This window comes from Hoplias malabaricus, chromosome 1 (genome assembly GCF_029633855.1).
Source record: "Hoplias malabaricus isolate fHopMal1 chromosome 1, fHopMal1.hap1, whole genome shotgun sequence".
Lineage (NCBI taxonomy): Eukaryota > Metazoa > Chordata > Actinopteri > Characiformes > Erythrinidae > Hoplias > Hoplias malabaricus.
In genome coordinates this window covers 5,821,701-5,841,725 of record NC_089800.1, presented here as the reverse complement: position 1 = coordinate 5,841,725, position 20,025 = coordinate 5,821,701, and the positions used below count along the sequence as shown (strand labels likewise).

Below are 20,025 nucleotides of genomic sequence, written 5' to 3'. Positions count from 1 at the left end.
AGTTTGTTCCAGACGCTTTGACAGAGAAAAAAAACACTGACACAGATTCGGAAATGCAAAACGAGTGCATCGAATTGGAGGGTGGGGGTGAAAACTGTACCAGACTAAGAGGTAATCAGACTAGTAGATGGCAAAGGGGTTTAGAGCCTAGTCAATGCAACAGCACTGTGAATCTGGTTACAGATTCTCGGGGTTAACCACTTTTACATGGGACAGACCCATTTGGATACCTGATTGGTATTGGTATTGTGGCCATAGACTATTGTTACATCTGCCCAAGTTGCAGCGGGGTCGCTGCGCTTTAGTACGTTTGAGTGCACACACAACACTGTATTCCATACACCCCTGCCTCCACATACGACGCGACTCATTACATGACTTATCCATGCCAGATTAACACAAACTACTTACCCAGGGATCTTAACAGGGTCCACTATAAGCTGGCTACATTTGTGAACCAAACCATTAAAAGACAAGTAGGAGTAAGATCTGAACTAACAGCATTAAGTTTAATGAACACACAGGACCGTATGGCACTCGATTTACTCTTGGCAAAGGAAGAGGGACTCTGTAGTATGATTGGTGAATATTGTTGTACTTATATTCCTCCTAACGATGCCCTGGAAGGTAACATCAGCACAGTTCTGCGCCAAATGTGTGCTGTGGCTGCTCAACTCAGGGATGAAGAATGGGGGGTTAGTTCATGGCCTGGGGTTTGGGGTTTTATGTTTGCTAGTTTACGTAGCATATTCTTCATGATTTTGCCTATTCTCATATTGCTGGTGTTTTTGCTTTGCTGTGGACCATTGCTGTGTAATTGTATTATCGAAACTTTGTCTCGTCATGTTCAAGCGAGATACCAGCTCCTGTAGATCACAAAGGACTCTAAACCTGATGAATTAGATAAGAACGTGTTGCTGGAACATTTGTTTGATGAAGATAATCTGTAAAATGATTGATTAGAATCAAAGGGGGTAAATGTATTGGAATTTGTTTATTGAAATGATTCATAATCAATAGAGGTATTTTTAGTCAGCAATGACCATATATGTATGTGTAACTGAAATTGTTTTATTCTTCAATTCTCTGTGTGAAACAGCAGACTTATTATTTTTATTAGTGTGTGTGTGTGTGTGTGTGTGTGTTTCAAATAACAGCATATCGACACCTTGCGTTCAATCAACTTCTTTTGTCTCCAGGCCACAGAGATGAGACGACTGAGACCAACTGAGTAGAGGGGGTGTTCAGAGTGCATCGGGAAAGGTGATAGATATTCAAAGAGAGTAAAACAAATGGTAAAGTGGTTTGGAGTCATACTAAGAAAAGAATACATTGGAATGTGATTGATATGTAAATAAGAGTGAGCATATGGTAACTTCAAAGGGTGCCATGTTAATGATGGTGGGGGAATTAAAAGTATAAAAGTCACCTGTATCATTACTTAATGACTACTGTCCGACTGCACTCACCCACATCATAAAGAAGTGCTTCGAAAGGCTGGTCAAAGATCACATTATAGCAAATCTCCCTGCTACATTCGCCCTCACTCCAATTTGCATATCGCCCAAACCGATCAACAGATGATGCCATATCAGTAGCACTTCACTTGAGCTTGACTCATCTGGAGCAAAAAAACTCATATTTACGGATGCTCTTCATTGACTTCAGCTCCGCATTTAATACAGTCATCAGATGAGGTGGCCTATAGAGATGAAGTGAACCAACTGGTGGACTAGTGTGACAAAAACAACCTGATACTGAATGTCAACAAAACAAAAGAAATCACAGTTGACTTCAGGAGAAAACACACAGTTCACACTCCAGTCATAATCCGCGGCAGTATCGTGGAATCTGTTAAAAGCACTAAGTTTCTGGGGGTTCATATTACAGACAACTTTAGTTGGACAAAACACACAACCTCTCTCATCAAGAAAGCACAGCAGCACCTCCACTTCCTGCGAAGGCTGCAGAGGGCACATCTCTCCCCTCCTGTCCTCACCACCTTCTACAGGGGCACCATTGAGAGCATCCTGTCCCTGCCTGGTATGGTAACAGTACAGCTGCAGACCAGAAGTCTCTGAAGGGAGTGGTGAGAACAGCAGAAATAATCATCAGTACCCCACTCTCATTCATACACCAGCTGCACCAGTCACGCTGTCTCAGCAGAGCCACAAGGATAGTCAAGGATCCTACCCACCCTGCACATGGACTATTCAAGCTTCTGCCCTGTGGGAAGCGTCACCGCAGCATCCAGTGTAAGACTGCCAGACTCGGCTAGAGCTTCATCCCTCAGGCCATCAGACTTTTGAACTGTAAAAGCTCACACAATACACGCTGACAATTAAAATAAAAAAAACTCATCACCCTTATCTTGATATAAATCCATGTATACCATGTATACTACAATTATTCAGACGTGCAATATCTGATGTGCAATATATTCATATTTTATACAGCACAACTTCCATTAATTTATATACCTGATGTGCAAAATTCATGTGCAATATTTTTCTGCTAAATATGTATATTCCATTATATGCATATACCTATTTATTTATACACACTGTGTCACGCCTTCGTCCTGTCAGTCTGTTGTCCCGACCATGTGCTTTATTTGCACATGGCTCTGTTTTGTTTATGTTCAAGTCTCCGCCTTTGTCCCGCCTCCTCGTCCGTGTCATGTGTTACCCGTCCTCGGTATCTGTCCAGGTGTTTCTCGTTTGTGTGAGTACTTAAGCCCTCTTGTTTCAAGTCCTGTTTGTCGTTCATTTCACTTCATTATGTATTGTTCTCCGGTCTTGTCATGTCGCGTCGTTTATCTCTCGTTTCTAGTCAAGTCATGTTTGTTTCCTAGTTTTGTCGTTTAGTGTATTTTCTGTCTCAGTATTTTATGTCCTCGTCTTGTAGTTCCCTTTGTAGTTTGCCTGTGTTTTGTTATATCTTTGGTTATTAAATATATCCCGTGTTTTAGCGAATGCGTCCGCCTCCTTCAATCCGCCCCTCGTTCCTGACAGAATGAACGACCCTAAGGACGCAGCTAGCACGGACTATTACCTTAAGGGGTGTGCCGTTCGCCGGACTCCATTCCGCACAGGCCCCAAAGATCCTGTGGGGGAGGCTTTGAAAGCGGCTTCGGAATGGAGTCGCCGGCTCCAGCTCCTGCCTGGCGCTGTTCCGGATCCTTTAGCGGAGGAGTCGACTCGGGAATCGAGTAGTTGCGCCAGCAGGAGTCGAAAGAGTCGGCGGAAGAACCGTGCTGGAGTTCCCCCCTCGCTGGAGGATTACCCCCTCAGGTCCGGGGAAATTTTTGGGGGGGCGTTAAGGGTAGGGGCTGTTAGCCTCACCTCCGGAGCTATGAGGTCTGAGGCTAACATGGGCGCACCTCGAGGTGATCTAATGGGTGCGCCTGTGAAACCCCCTAAACCCTTTACAGCTCCAGCGCGAGCCCGGCGAGCAGCCCAGACTCCTGTCTTAGTTAACGCGGCACCTTCAGCCGCGCCTGTCCTCGAGAGCGCGGCGCGCGCCTCTCCAGTCTTCGTGGACGACGTCGCAGATTCATCTGCCTCCGTGGACGACGTCGCACGTTCTCCTGTCTTCGTGAGCGCGACGCGCGCCTCTCCAGTCTCCGTGGACGACGTCGCAGGTTCCCCTGCCTCCGTGGACGACGTCGCAGGTTCCCCTGCCTCCGTGGACGACGTCGCAGGTTCCCCTGCCTCCGTGGACGACGTCGCAGGTTCCCCTGCCTCCGTGGACGGCGGCACCCGCCGCTCCAGTCCCCGTGATGGCGGCACCCGCCGCTCCAGTCCCCGTGATGGCGGCACCCGCCGCTCCAGTCCCCGTGATGGCGGCACCCGCCGCTCCAGTCCCCGTGATGGCGGCACCCGCCGCTCCAGTCCCCGTGATGGCGGCACCCGCCGCTCCAGTCCCCGTGATGGCGGCACCCGCCGCTCCAGTCTCTGTGATGGCGGCACCCGCCGCTCCTGTCCCGTTGATGGCGGCACCCGCCGCTCCTGTCCCGTTGATGGCGGCACCTGCCGCTCCAGTCCCCGTGATGGCGGCGCCCGCCGCTCCAGTCCCCGTGATGGCGGCGCCCGCCGCTCCAGTCCCCGTGATGGCGGCGCCCGCCGCTCCAGTCCCCGTGATGGCGGCGCCCGCCGCCCGCTCCTGTGTCCGTGACGGCGGCGGCGCCGGCCGCTCCTGTGTCCGTGACGGCGGCGGCGCCGGCCGCTCCTGTGTCCGTGACGGCGGCGGCGCCGGCCGCTCCTGTCCCCGTGACGGCGGCGGCGCCGGCCGCTCCTGTCCCCGTGACGGCGGCGGCGCCGGCCGCTCCTGTCCCCGTGACGGCGGCGGCGCCGGCCGCTCCTGTCCCCGTGACGACGGCGGCGCCGGCCGCTCCTGTCCCCGTGACGGCGGCGGCGCCGGCCGCTCCTGTCCCCGTGACGGTGGCTACGGCCGCTCCTGTCCCCGTGACTGTGGCTACGGCCCGAAGGACTTCAGGGCCGATCCCCAGAACTGTGCCTAGGCTGGTTCCTCAGACTGCCACACAGACATTAGCCAGTCCTGGGCACCCCCCTGTTATTTTGGTTCCCTTGTCTGTCCCTGTCCTGGTTCCCGTCTCTGTCCTTGTCCCTGTACCCGTGTCTGCCTTTGTGTCTGTCCCGGTCCCTGTCACGGTGTTTGTGTCTGTCCCCCTGAATGTCTTGGTCCCTGTTCCCCTACCTAGTCCAGTCCAGTTTCCTGTTAGTCCTGTCCAGGCCCCATTTCAACCCTATGTCCCGTCTCCTGTCCAGTCCTTGTTTCAACCCCCTGTCCAGTTTCAAGTCTCGTCTCCTCTCCAGTCACTGTTTCAATCATCGGTCCTGTCTCCAGTCCCGTCTCCTGTCAAGTCCCCTGTTAGTCCTGTTCAGTCCTCGTTTCAACCCTCAGTCTCGTCACATGTCCAGTCCCCGTTCCAACCCTCTGTCCTGTCTCATGTCCAGTCCCCAGTTGGTCATGTCCAGTCTCCGTATCAGTCTAGTGTAATGTCACCTGTCATGTCTTCTGTCCAGTCTAATGTTCCTATCCTGTCCAGTGTCTTGTCACCAGTCTCTGCTCCCGTTCAGTCTCAGCACTCAGTCCTGTCATCAGTCCCGTCTCCATTCCAGTCCCCTGTCCTGTCACCTGTCCATGTCCAGTCTTCTGTCCCCAAACGTGTCCAGTCTCCGTATCCGTCCCACGTTCAGTCCCCTGTCTTGTCTCCCGTCAATTCCCATGTGTCCACTCCTGTCCTGTCCAGTCCGTTCTCGTCTCTTGTGGCTCCCCTTTGTCAGTCTCCTGTCATGTCCCATGTCCCGTCTCGTATATTCGGTCCTGTCGTGTCCCCAGCTCCTGTGTCGGTTCCCGTCCTGTCCTGAGTCCTGTCACCTGTTGGTTTGTTGTCCTGTCATGTTTTTCGTGCCCTCTCCTGCGCCAGCTCCTGGGGGGTTTAGGAGTACGCGCCCGGGAGTTGCGCGTTCTTGGGGGGGGCATCTGTCACGCCTTCGTCCTGTCAGTCTGTTGTCCCGACCATGTGCTTTATTTGCACATGGCTCTGTTTTGTTTATGTTCAAGTCTCCGCCTTTGTTCCGCCTCCTCGTCCGTGTCATGTGTTACCCGTCCTCGGTATCTGTCCAGGTGTTTCTCGTTTGTGTGAGTACTTAAGCCCTCTTGTTTCAAGTCCTGTTTGTCGTTCATTTCACTTCATTATGTATTGTTCTCCGGTCTTGTCATGTCGCGTCGTTTATCTCTCGTTTCTAGTCAAGTCATGTTTGTTTCCTAGTTTTGTCGTTTAGTGTATTTTCTGTCTCAGTATTTTATGTCCTCGTCTTGTAGTTCCCTTTGTAGTTTGCCTGTGTTTTGTTATATCTTTGGTTATTAAATATATCCCGTGTTTTAGCGAATGCGTCCGCCTCCTTCAATCCGCCCCTCGTTCCTGACACACTGCCATTCCTTCCTATTTAATTTTATAGATATAGTGCCTTATTCTGTGTAGTTGTATTGTCTATAGTTGATTGTGAGTATGTCTATATAAATTACGTATTGTCTTATTTTGCCTAGCACATTGGAGTTTAGAGAACTGGAATCTCATTTAGCTGTGCACTGTTGTGTGTTGTCTAAATGACAATAAAGTTCACTTTGACTTTGACTGACTCTGGTTGAGAAACGGTCAGGGAGAGACGAAAAGATGCTACGCATGGCATTCTCTCCAAATAAATTGTTCTTTCATTTGATACCGACTCAGAGACTCAGCTTTCTTATTTTTGTCACAATTTTCCACTACACCAGTATGCATTTAGGTATGTTACATACATTTGCTTTTACATTCTAAGCTTTACATTCGATTATGTAACCTGTAACAGTCACATTAACATCATTTACCTTGTATTTAGCTGGTCTGAAGTGAGTCATTTTGTAAAGAGGCCTGGCATAGAGCTGTCTGAAAAACACTGGTCATGCTGCCACTCCTATTCAGTCAGTGATGTAGTCCGAGACCAAGATCAGGCAAATGGTGTTGTTTTTCTTATGAAATTAGACCCATCCAGTGGATCTCAAAGTATGATTGGTTGAATGTCTCTTCCTGATTATGTCAGTAGGTAATCTAATGGGCAAAGCCTTCAGTTCAGCTCCTGAAGGCCTATCCAAAGGGAGATCTCTCTTGGCTAGGTAAACGAGTGTATATTTAAAAATCCTGATTGGATGAGTAGCAAATTTAAAATCCTTAACATGACCTTTTCTGAACAAAACTTAACGGTGAGTAACATTAGTTGCACAAGCATTATTACTGAATTAAATCAAATGAATTGAAAATGAACAGGTGAAACACTGCATAAATTTGATTTCATATAAACCTTGCTTTAAATGTGGTGATTAGTCACTCTAGCCTAGCATGTCGCAGAGAAAACATCCTGACACAAAGGCTCTGGGTCAGCTTCTGACATGGTGTGGATGGTGAAACAGAGGAGCCTTTCACTGAATTGTCGAGCACTGTGACAGAAGTGACCCAGAAGCCTTAAGCACAGAGGGTTGGAGGGTGGGCTTGCACTAATGCCACTCACATTGCTCCCACTGACGATGCCCAGTGACTCAAAGTAGGCCATGACTGTTAGTTTGGGCCACAGTTTTAAATTGCAGAAATAAGTAGATATCGAGTCCTTGATAAGGACTGTGGAACCCTTTTTTTTTGGCAGATTCCTCATTGGCAAGCATATTATCTGAGTTTTTTGCAACATAAAGGGCCTGTATGTGGATACACATAACCAGTGTCACATCCTGGCCCTGTCTTGTTGTTCTCACCATGTGCTTGGCTCTTTGTTTTGATTTGTTTTGTTCCTGTCTCCCTTGTCTCCTCCTTATCCCCTCCTTGGTTTGTAGCTCCACCCTCTCATCAGTGTCTCCTCTTGTGATTGTTGTTCCCAAGTGTTTTGTGTTGTCCTCTAGTTTATAAGCCCTCTCTTGACTCTCAGTATTTGTCGACCATTGCATTCCACATATCCCTTTGTGTCTTGATATCTGTCATTCCAGGTCCCTCTGTTTCTTTGTAGCTTAGTATTTAGGTTTATAAAGTATCCTCCCTGTATTTACCTCTGCCTCTCTGAGTGTATAGCCTGGCAGAGTTGGTCAACCTAAATAAAGAGGTAGCGGGAGGTTTTAGTAGATTAGCTTCCATAACCCCTTGCCGTAGTTCAGTCCAGGGTGAATCTAGATGAGTCCAGATGAGCTACACCATGTTTCTGTGGGACATATAGGACTGGTACCTGCACATCAGGTGATTAATGAGGGATCTAGTGAAAAACAGCTAAATGAAAGAACAAGGCCTAGAAAAGCTGTCCTGCTCAGAGCTCCAAGTCCTGTCCAGCTCCTCTGCACCAGTCTTCAGGTTCTATGGATGCTGGAAAGGCATGCCAGTTTGCTATTTTATTAAGGACAACTATTCAGGAACTGGTAGGCTCGATCAGGCATTTGATGGTTGCCTGTCAAGAAGAGGCTCTCAAAGACTTCATATTCAAATTGACTGTTATGGTTAATCTTTTTGAAGATGAGCTCGGTACACAAAAAAATCATTTTATTTTAATATTAAAACAGTAATAACCTTTACAACGATCTCAAAAACTACAAAAAACTCAAAAACCTCCACAGAATAATAAGTAGGGGGTCATTTGAGTATATGGCCAAAAGTACCACCCACAACCCCCTCCCCTCCCCTCCCTATCTTGTAACTCAGTGCTGCTGCTGTGCTCATCTTTTCAGTTTCTTTTTTGCTGAATGTATGTGGATGGCTTTGAGAAGAAGGGAATGTTTACAGGATGTTATCCGTCTCCGCTGCCTGCCCCTCGTCCCTCTCTCCGAGTGGGCTCACAGGAATGTTCACAAGGGGGATGGAACCGATCCAGGAGGGGGAGAGGCTATTTATACATGAGGACCCTGGGAGGCTGGTGCTTTGACACAGCTGGTTGCTGCTGGAACCTTAGAGTGAGAGCACCTCAGTACACTTTACCCAACTAACATATCTTTACAAAACAACATTTACTGATGTGAGGCCTGTCACTGCTTGTTTACTATTGGACATGGCTATGATGTAGAGCACACTTGTATACTGTCTGAACACAGGTAGTAGCACAGCATACAGGCAAAGAAAATAAACTCTAGCATTTGAACTGGGGCTCTGCATGTGGTGGTGAGCTAGGACTTGGCAGGTTACATCACTTTAATTGACCAGTGTACAGTAATGTATATTATTGTAACATGGTGTTTGCTTTTCTGTTGGGTTGTATATCTCCACTATGGGCATCATGTCCCTTTGGGTTTCTTTCCTCTTCATCTCTATTCACATCAATGCCACATTAATTTCAGAAGTAGGATGTGGTTGCAAGCTGCAACAGTCTTCCATTACGTGTATTTATAGTGTTATATAAGTGGTGTGTGGTTTTGAAGTTTTGTTTGTCTCCACTATCTACGTGCACCATGTCACTTTGTGTTAACCCCCACCAAAGTTATGGTTGACCATGCTCTAGTTTGGTGGCTTTTCTGAGCCTTTGTAAAAGCTGTGGTAAATAAAGAGTATGACCCCAAATAGTGCTATGTTGTCCTCACCTTTTTGATGCCGACATTATCATTTTATCTGACAATCAATCTGACTTAAAGATGCCATTTACTGTGAACAAAAGTGGCATCTTGTGGTAATGGGTGCATTTAAGTGTGAGCAAAGCAAAGGTCAAGTGCCACCATTACTGGTCTACAGATTTAGCATCTGATAATGTGGATCCTCTTACATTAGTGCTAATATACAGCCAGCATATGCACACTAAGACTCATTGATGTAACTCACAGCTCATAACCTTCACCTCAGCCTCGTTGTTGAAGCTGTTCTTTGTTTTTTTTTTGTTTTATTTTGTAGTGCTTCTGAAAAGAAATGAGGAACGATATTTGTTTCCCTATCTAACGTTCTAGTGAATGGTTAAATATAAAAGTAAATATAAGATAGAGCTTCACCATGCTGTTTATGCACCATTTTCCACTGCCAGCACTTGACACTGAGCATGGAAATGTGAGGCTCATGCACAGTTGCTCCAGAGATTCCCATTTGATTTAATTAATTAATGGTGGGGATTATCTAAGGTTTGCATTCATAACCGTACTTTAAAGTAGCTGAATTTGCTCATTATAAAAGGTGTCCACAAACATTTGTATGCCTAGTGTATTCTGAAAACAGCCATCTAAGCACAAACATGAAAAATATGGACAGCTGACAAGCTTTTCTGGCACACCTTTGCTCATCTGGTAGCCATTAGAATAACCACTTTTCCATCAGTTCACGTTTACTAATAAAAAATTGCCAGGCGGCTCTATAAACCTGTATTTTCTTGACACATTTTAAGTTATGTAAATTGTGTTGCAACTAAAATAGTAAGAGTAGTCAGATAGCACCACGGTATTTGCATATTAGTGTCAGTCTCACAGACCTTGTCAAAAGACCGTATAGAAATTGTAAAGGGACAACATCTTTTGTCTGATTGTATTATCAGACAAAATGTCCAAAAGCTTTGCCTTTAAGACGGTTAATGAGCCGTGTTCTCATTGGCTGTTGGTACCGAGCCTCATTCTGAAGACGTTTAGATTCAGCATGACTGAGCAGGGCTGCTGTAAAATTACTAGTGTGTGTAAAGTTTCCATTTTAAAATAATGCTAATTTTGTTAATAATTTTCCTTATATATTAAAGACTTTAAAAATGTTTAGGTAATAGACTCCTATTTCATTTATTCTTTGTCTGTTAGCATTTATCCAGTTCAGGGTCGTGGTGGGTCGAGAGTCTACCCAGAATTATTGGGTGCAGGGCAGGAACACACTCTGAAGGGTCAACAGTCCTTCACAGGGCGACGCACACTCACACTTTTCAGTTGACAATCCACCTACCAACGTGTGTTTTTTGGACCGTAGTAAACCCATGCGGACAGAGGGAGAACACACCAAACACCTCACAGACAGTCACCCGAAGTGGGACTTGAACCCACAACCTCCAGGTCCATGGAGCTGTGTGAATGCGACACTACCTCATCCTAGTTCATAACAGTGAGAATTACATTTATTTATGGAATCTTTAATGGACAAACATTAAGTAACTGGGTAGTAATATGAATACTATCCATTTAATCTCTAGTGTCTATGTGTCACAATATATAGGTTAGTTTGTTTATTCTAATTTTAAAATCAGATTACCCAAGACTGGTTTGGCGAGTCCTTTTTCTTGTTTTACACTGGAGCTGTGTATCATCTAAGCAGCCTACTTAAATCACAATAAAGAAAACCTTGTTGATAGTTAAACCTTGTTGAGCAATTATGTTGAGCAGACCACTTTGCCACTTAAAGCTGTTTTAGGACCACAACTATAGAAGCAAATCTATCTCATCAGATTTTGAAATATTACCACCTTTGAATTTGTATCACTGAATTATGTTGCTTTTGAATTTATGTCTTCAGATTTCCACCTCTGAATATTTTGCTTCGCATTTATGCATCTGAACATAATTGCTCTTGAACTGAACTCGTGAATTTTCAAGAACACATTTTCACTGTTATTATTCAAGGTTAATAAATTCAGATTTAAAAAATCTAATAATATATATTGAAGTTGCTCAAATTCTATAGACCAAATTCAGATGCCAAAATACGAGTTAAAAAAGAAGAACCAGAAGAACCACCCCACTTTTCTAGAGAGGTACACGCAACTTACTTCAGCAGCCCTTAAAAAGAAGTCATCCACTGAAAGTTCTTTGGCCCCACCCTCCAAACAAACCAAGCTGTGGGAGACTCGAAGAGTGTCCCAGGCAAGTGTAGATAAAGTCATCCTCAAATTCATTGTCCAAGGTTTGCACACACCACACATTGTTCAGCAACAGGGCTTCATTGATCTTGTGCAACATCTTCAGCTAAATACAAATGTCATGACACGCAATACTGTTGTAAACAAAATCACAAAGGCCTCTGTTGAAATGAAAAGAAAACTGAAAGCTGCCCTTAGTGAAATTCAGTTCCTAGCAACAACAACAGACTGCTGGATGGCACACCATCGCGGTTTCATTGGTGTCACTGCACACTGGTTTAACCCCCAGACTATGCAGAGATCCTGTGCTGCACTGGCATGCAAGCAACTTAAAGGGTCACATACCTTTTCTGCCCTGGCTGGTGCCCTAAATGATATTCACACAGAATTCAATATCAGAGAGAAGATTGTTCGCACTACAACTGACAATGGATCAAACTTCCTAAAAGCCTTCAGAGTTTATGGGCAGACTGATGAGAACAACAATCCTGAACCTGTAGGAGAGGGTTATGGAGAAGAGGATGATGGTGTCCAAAATGATGAATATGATGAACAAGAGGAAAGCGTTGAGGGTGTTGAATTTGTTGATGCCGGAGCCCTGTTAGATGAAGATGACTACTTGGAATACCAGCTACCCAAGCGCCATTGCTGCGCCTGCCACCTCCTCAGTTTAGTGTCTACAGCTGATGCTTCAAAAGCAGAGGTCAACCCATTGTACAAACACATGTCAAGGTCCACATTTGCCAAATGTTCTAGCCTGTGGAACAAAAGTTCAGGATCAACCACTGCATCTGAAGTAATCGAAGACCACTGCAAACTCCACCTTGTAAGGCCTATAGCTACAAGGTGGAATTCACTCTTCTCAGCTGTAGAAAGAATAGTGAGAATAACGAGAGAACAAAGAGAAGAAGCCCTTGCAGCTGTCTGTAGTGAACTAGATACACCTACGTAAGTGTCTGTTTTTCTTCCTTTCAGTTAATGAAGTGTTTAACAATAGATTAAGTCAGTTTTATACTTTGAATGCTGTAGCACACGTTTACACTATGCCAATATGCAGTCCCTATATTTACTATGGATGTGATTTGTAGCAACACAACAACATTTCTGAAAGTCTCAGATAACAATATTTTTCCTTTTTAATTATCTGTTCTTCCAGTTGAATGTGCTACATCAAGAAGGCTAAATGTTCCATGTTGTGTTTTTCTTTTTTCGTGGTGCAGGCTTACTCCAGTGGAAATTTCATTTCTTGCAGAATATGTAAAGATAATGAGCCCAGTTGCAAAGGCACGTAATGTTCTTCAGGGAGAAACCAGTGTGCAGATGGGATGGTTGGTCCCCACCGTAACTCTACTAAGGACTAAGCTCCAGCAACTTCACGTCACCTCCAAGTTCTGTGAGCCTTTGATTGCTGCCCTTCTTTCAGGCCTTGAAAAACACTTCAGAGAGATGCTTGCAGATCCAGAGCTGACAGCCGCAGCCATTGTAGTTCCCAAATTTAAGACCTGCTGTACAAGTGATGAAAATATCCTCAAACTTGGTAAGTTCTCAAAGTTCTCACTTCTCAACTTGGAAATGAAATGAGTTTGAAATGACATTTAATAACACACACACAATTATAATACTGCATTATAATCTAAATTATTTTGATTTTTGTTTTTTTTTTCCACAGGCCTTGACTAAATCAGGAGCCACTTGGACAGTCAGGCAGAGAATCACATCAGTGAGGGCTCCCAATCATCTCAGGAAGAGGACTTCTTTTCCTCCTTGAAGAAGACCTACCTGGGGTGCCCAGGAGACACAGTAGAGGTACTGAAGTCCTTCCCAGCTGTGTGCCAGCTATCACTTAAGCTTAATACAGCACTCCCTGCCTCAGCAGCCTGTGAAAGACTGTTTAGTGTTGCAGGGCTGATCTTCAGTCCAAGAGGATCATGCACTGGCTCAAAGAACTTTGAGAACCAGCTGCTTTTGCGGCTTAACAAAGCCTATTGGTAACTCTTTGTTGCATGTTCTGGGCATGACTGATGTAGAAAGTGTTCGTTACATCTACTTAAATTTTACATTGTTACCATTAGCTATAGAATTGAGCATAGTACATACCAGGACGGTATCAATCAGGAAGGTTTGAGTTAATTTTTTTTTTGATTAATCACTTGGATTAATCATTCATTCTGACATGAATGTCTGCTGTATATAGACAACCATACAAGGATAATTGTTACTAAGCCTGCCCTGGATACACCAAATTTTGTGTCCAGTTTGTTTATCTTACATCCGTTCCCCTCACAGATTCCTGCAGCTAAGTTTGGATGTACATTTACATTCAAATAAAGGTTATTGATAACATGCCTCTGAAGTTTGACGTTTTGCACCATTACAATCCTTATAGGCAACTACTCATCATATTTTCCTCTCCATGAAACGCATGTTAATGCTCAGTAGTACGCATTTATGGTCCTTTAATAGATTTGATATTACTAAAATGCATTCATTTTCAATGGGCATATATGCAGCTGAAACAGGTAGCCTAGTGCATCCCAAAATTTTTCAACATTAACATTTTAATATAACATTTATAGTCATTATGGAATTTTTTGGGGAGGTGGGATAGTGCACTTTAGGCCCCTGTGGCACGGCCTAAGCTTTTGGCATTTGTTTTCCTTATATTACTTTTACTTTTATACTTTAAGTAGTTTTGAAACCAGTACTTTTACACTTTTACTTGAGTAAAAAGTTTAAGTTGATACTTCAACTTCTATAGAACTCTTTTTAAACCCTAGTATCTACACTTCTACCTGAGTAATGAATGTGGATACTTTTGACACCTTTGCCACAGAATAATAAGTAGGGGCTCGTTTCAGTATGTGGCCAAAGGTACCCTCAACAACCCCACCCACCCTCCTCCTCCACCCCCTTCCCTCTCCCCCTTCCCTATATTGTAGCTCAGGGCTGCTGCTGCGCTCATCTTTACAGTTTGTTTTTTGCTGAATGTATGGAGGGGGAGAGGTTATATATACATGAAGACCCTGGGAGGCTGGTGCTTCAATACAGCTGGCTGCTGCTGGAACATTAGATTGAGAGCACCTCAGTACACTTTACCCAACTAACAGTAAGCTCTTCTCTTATCTGAGTCTTTGTTTATTTAGTTATTTTTTTTAAATATCTTTTTCTTTTTTCTTTTTATCTGCTTTTGTGAATTTATTTACTCAGCTTTATTTTGAAACAAAAATCATATTAAAGAAAGTTCAAAAGGCTTAAAACAAGTATTTTTGGACACACAGACCTGACAGCGGTCTTTGAAATGCATCCATTTTGCATTGTTTTGTCTGAAAGTTTCTTTAGATATAAAGCGGAATATATGAAGAGTCTTGAGCTTAATTAAATACTGACCAGTATAAGACTTTGTCTACCATGGTAAATATGGCTGGATTAGTAACCAAGGATGTGGTTGGAGCTTTAAAGGTTATTTGCTTAGTTGCTGAAAACAGGAATGAGAATGATCAAAGGCTGTTCTTTTTTTTCCCTTTCATGCCATGATGTGAACGGTTCTGGTGCGCAGTTACGTCTGACTGAATCCAGTGAATCATAACAATTACAGTTTGAAAATAGTTCTTCTTAGATTGCTTACTTTTTTCTTATAATTGGATACACCCTGGAGTTATTGTTGCAAAGGAGGATCTGATCCAAGCCTCATTAAGGATCATTTAAGTAAGTATGATTTATTTTGAATCCAGATTTTACTAGAATGCTGTCATGAGCATGATTAATAGGTTCCTTATGTGAAAATCCTTAATGTTAAGTGTCTGTCAGAGCAAGTGACACCACCTAATTATAAACTTAATAACACCAATCCCGACGTCATAATGGGAATCGTTATTACTTTACCAGTTGGTAGGTACTTGATTATATGTATATGTCATGAATACCAAAAATTGAGCTCATTATAAATTCAGACTGTCTTCTGATAATTGGTCAAATGACTATGGTTTACATTATTGAACAAGTGTAATGGTTCCACATTGTCTCAGATCTGGTTGTGCCTTTTTTTCTGTAGTTTACACAGGGTCTTGGGAAATGAGATATGTGTGAGCTCATCTCCCCTGTGTAATCAAACTACCCAGAAATATCCTCAAATGTTCAACAGCTTGTGCGTTTAAATGTCTTTTCCAGCAAACCCATGTTGAAAGCAGATGTTCTATACTCTTTGACTAATACTAGAACAGACAACTTTGGTCCAGCATTATTTCATAAACCACTTTGTCATAATGAGATGCAGTCATCCTTTGCTTTCTGATGATTACTTTGAATCACAGTAAACGTTCAGTATGCCTGTTCTTGTTCATACACAGTAGACACCTGATTTTGCCCAAGCCTCAATTGAAGGGTGTGGTGTGTTATGACTCTGGGCATGTCCGTACTTGTCCAGAATTTTATTTTCCCTTATTTTGTTGGCATTTGCTAATGTGGAACCTGTATAACCGGCAGCATTATGCAGAAAATTATGCAGATGCTGGCATTGACTCAGATTATCTCAAAGGTCTCGTGTTGGGGAAATAAATATGACCCTTAGAGATGACCTGCATTGATTCTGACATTGATTTTTATATTGTGGGTATCACTTGGCAAAGAGGTTTTACATAACTTATCTCACTCTGTTACAGAGAGAGAGCTTGCCTGGCCCTTAAAGGATTAACACAGAGCCTCTTTCCCAGCATCCAGAATGAATCGTGTGGAAGAATGGGTTCTGGAGAACAAGAGCAAGATTGAGAAAGGAGTGGAGATTATGGGTCAAGGCTGTGAGATCCTGGCAGCCACCGTGGGCCAGTTCCATCCCATATTGGAGGCAATTTTCATGACCGCAGCTGAGATCCTCAGCAACCCTGAGGGCAAAGAGGCCAAGTACCTTGCAGAGCAGTTTGAAAGGGTCAATCAGAAGCTTGAAGGGATTCAGGATGAAATTGACAAAATAGCTCTGGAGCTGCAGAAAACATCAATGAACAAGCAAAACTTTGACCGCGAGGCACAGATGATCAGCCAGTATGAGAAGTTCCAAGAGTTCATCATTGCCAAGCCTAAGTTCAAGGAGAAGAAGAAGGAGAAGTTCCTTAGCCACTATGAGAACACTGATGGTGATCTCAACATTGATGCTTTGTACAACGCTGTCACAGGGGAGAATACGTCTGGAGAAGCAATGCTGGACACGGTGGTGAGAGTGGAGCAGCGAAGTAGGAGGGCTGTGGAAGAATTCTGTGTCCAACTGAAGAAGCTGTTTTTGGTCGGGATCATAGCAGTGATGGGTCACGCTGCCTTGAAGGACGTGGCAGTTGGGGAGGCTATGGTAAAGAAATGGCAAGACCGCATGGAGGATGTGGAGAAACGCATGAAGGCAGCAGTGGATGAATGTATAAACAATTTCTCTGTGCAAGCCAAGACGGATGTAGAGCATCAACTTCAGAAGAAGGCAGGCAGTGTCGACCCAGAGTTTGCACAATTCCTTCTGGATGTCCTTGCCAAGAAGTACGACTGGGTCTGCTGGTCCATTAGGTTCTTTAACCATGGTGGCATATGTTTGTTGAATTGTTTGGCAGGCAAAAATTACCATGGAATTGGAGGTGGCAATTATTTTGAAATTCTGACCAAAAACGACATACAAATCGTGGTTTCATTCAGCGTGGACCCAAAACCTCTCAACAAAAGCCAGCTGCATGATCAGATTGAGAAGCAAAGGCACAAGCGCAACATGGTGTCTGTGGCACAGTCTCTGTGCAACAGTATGCCTAACTGCCTCGTGCATGCTGTCAGTCGCTGTAAGAGCATAAAGCAGACCAACAACTTCCAACCAGAATGCTATTATTATGAGACTCACAAAAGGGCATACATTTGCATTCATTCAGAATAGCTGAGTACATCCAATTACAATTTCAGCAAAATTTCATTATGGCAATCTATCTTTATTTTATGTTTTATTTTTGGTATAAAATTTTACTGAAACTCTTAGCACTTAGCAATTACTTTATGGCTTTTAATCACTGTACACTGTATAATCACTCATGTAACTGCATTACAAAATATATGAGTTTATTTTAACATGTTAACTCAAGGCTATTGCAGAGAATTATCTGCATTTATGTGTCTGTGCAGATATTGTATTCTGTCAAAAAAAAAGCACGTTAATGTGATATATGCAAATATGAAAAATGTTTGTTGACTGAATGAAAACATATGATGCTGGCAGCCATGACATAATGAAATATTAGTGTTAGCAACAATATGAGGGGGACATTACATTTCTATTCCTAGCTGCATTGTGTTACCAATTTATTATCCTTTAATGTTTTTATTTTAATGTGTAAGAAAATACAGCATGGACCCAAATGGGACTGGCTTACCTTGCTGCAATCAACAATATTAATATAATAACACATGTTCTAAACCAGTGTGTCTTCCTAGAGATAGGTTGACCATTTGATATATTTAGCATATAAACAAGCAAAGCAGGAAGAGCCACAAGAGCTCTCACTGTCGGACCAGAAGACCTAATCAATATCAAAGGAAGTTTATTACTGAGTAATCAACAACCACCAGACAGAACTCAATTTATACTGAGTTAAGACGTGAGTGGTATTTACACATGGACTGTATTCAGACACAACAGACATCACATCCTCCAGGAGCAGAGGGGAAGGTGGTATTGTCAAACTATATAAGCTGTGCTTTTCTACTGCTCAATGTTCAGTCCAGCTCCGTTGAACCCATGGTACATCTTTGTATCTTGCAACTGCTTGCTGTAATATAGGTTTTCCATTTTTCATCAATTTTTGAGAGACGTCCCATTTTTTTCCCACAATGTGTATTATGTCATTTAGCCTGTATAATTCTATACAATACATGCAAAACATGTTTTGTGGATTTTTGTTTGAAAAAGGTATTTTAAGCTTGAAAACATTAAATTTAGAACACAAAGAGATCTGTGTCTCAGAAAATAAAATATTTGAAACTATAAATTCAGTTTTAAGCGTCAAACATATAAAAGTTTAAAGAATTACACTTATTATTATATTGCGCAATATTTATGTTGCGCCTGCTGCTTTAAGCAGCAGCACGCAATATATTGTTATCCGATTTGGTTTTTTTAAATTATTCTGCGTTTCCTTGCCTTCGCTTAACTAGTCCCGCAGTTTTCGAGCTGTGGACTGCGTTGTATACAGCTTTCCGATACCCACACTCGTTTGTCTGCTACACTCGTTTTTCGCTCCGTTTTTCCCCAGTCATTTCTATGGAATTAATATTCAAAGCGCTCTAACTCGGTAGTTTTTCAAGCTACGGACACAGGATTTCAGACGGTCGGACCCGGGCATACCGGGTCCCATCATGTCCGTTTTCGGACCTCTTGCTGTCATCCTTCTCTTTCTATCCCTCCTTCAAAATCCCTCCATTCATTTCAATGGGAGGCTCTTAGAGTGGGGTGATGTCATACACTGAAGGATCTCTGCCCGAAAACCTTTTTTTCACTTTTCAGCCGAACAATTCGCCATAACTTCCTCATACTTTCACCTAGAAACTTCATTTAAATTTTAAATGGTAGAGAAACTTGTCCTTTCTAGCACCTGTATTATTGCATTATTGAAAATACGGTTTTTGAGTTATGAATTTCTGTTCTGCACTAGGGACTGTTTCGGCTCCCATAGAGTTCAATATATTTTTAGAGCGGCTCAGAGTGCGGTTTCAAAATTTTTCTCCTGTTTTTAAGTCATCATAATATGCTCAATTCTCACTTAATCTGCATATTTTTTATACCATATCGATCCCCAGACTCTCCTTGTCACAACGGTATATACGGTTAAGTGATGTGGGGAAATCTTTCCGAGCTATAAGCATTTGTTTGGAGGGTGGGTACGCTCCCATAGTAACGCATTGAAATTATTTTTTTTCTTTTTCAATTTTCTGCCGATCATTTCACCATAACTTCCTTAAACTTTAAATTTTAAATGGTAGATAAATTTCCCCTTTCTTAAACTTGTAAGTTTCAGACCGTTTGAGAATACCGTTCTTGAGTTATGAATTTTTGTTTGACACTTGGGAGGGTTTTACTCCCATAGAGCTCAATGTATTTTAAGAGCGGGTCGGCAGGCAGATTTTCAGAGGCAGAGGCAAAAACTGAGGGGGAGAGGTGTGAAGGACATAGGCAGTCTCTAACACTTTAAAGGTAATTTTTAAGGGGGACGTCTTAATTATCCAGGATTTTTAAGGTGGAATTTTTTTAGAATACCTCATTCACAATATACTGGCTGTCTTTTCAACATTTTAAGCTTTATTTCAAGTGGTCATTTTTAAAGGTGGACGTCTCAATACAACTGTGGGTTTCTTAAGGTGGTATTTAAAATGTATTGGCCATCTTTTTTTGCTTTTAAGACTCTTTTGGCCTGCGATGTGGACATCTCACTACAATTCTAGGTTTCTTAAGGTTGAATTGTTTTTAAAGGTGGAATTCAAAATGTTTCGTTTTCCATTCATGGCCTACGGAGCTCCATAGAGTCCAATGCAAACTGCTGTGGAAGAGTGCTCTCTTAACATCCCACTACCAACAGCTTAGCAGTCAACACCTTCACCATAGCGTCGCCTAGTGACCCACGCGGGTTTTCCGTATCGACGACCTCGCTTTAAGCAGGTTTACGCATATTTACCGCTACCT

At 43.2% G+C, this 20,025-nt stretch overlaps 1 protein-coding gene and 1 long non-coding RNA gene across 2 annotated transcripts in view; one reads left to right on the top strand and one right to left on the bottom strand.

The window, feature by feature from the left end:
• Positions 1-20,025, bottom strand: part of LOC136696486 (uncharacterized) — a 67,018-nt gene that overhangs the window by 24,778 nt on the left and 22,215 nt on the right. The gene's annotated exons all lie outside the window — the stretch shown is intronic.
• LOC136689840 (protein rapunzel-like) lies at positions 16,054-17,232 on the top strand. Its single transcript, XM_066662526.1, has one exon. The coding sequence runs from the start codon at positions 16,054-16,056 to the stop codon at positions 17,230-17,232; it is 1,179 nt and encodes a 392-aa protein (XP_066518623.1).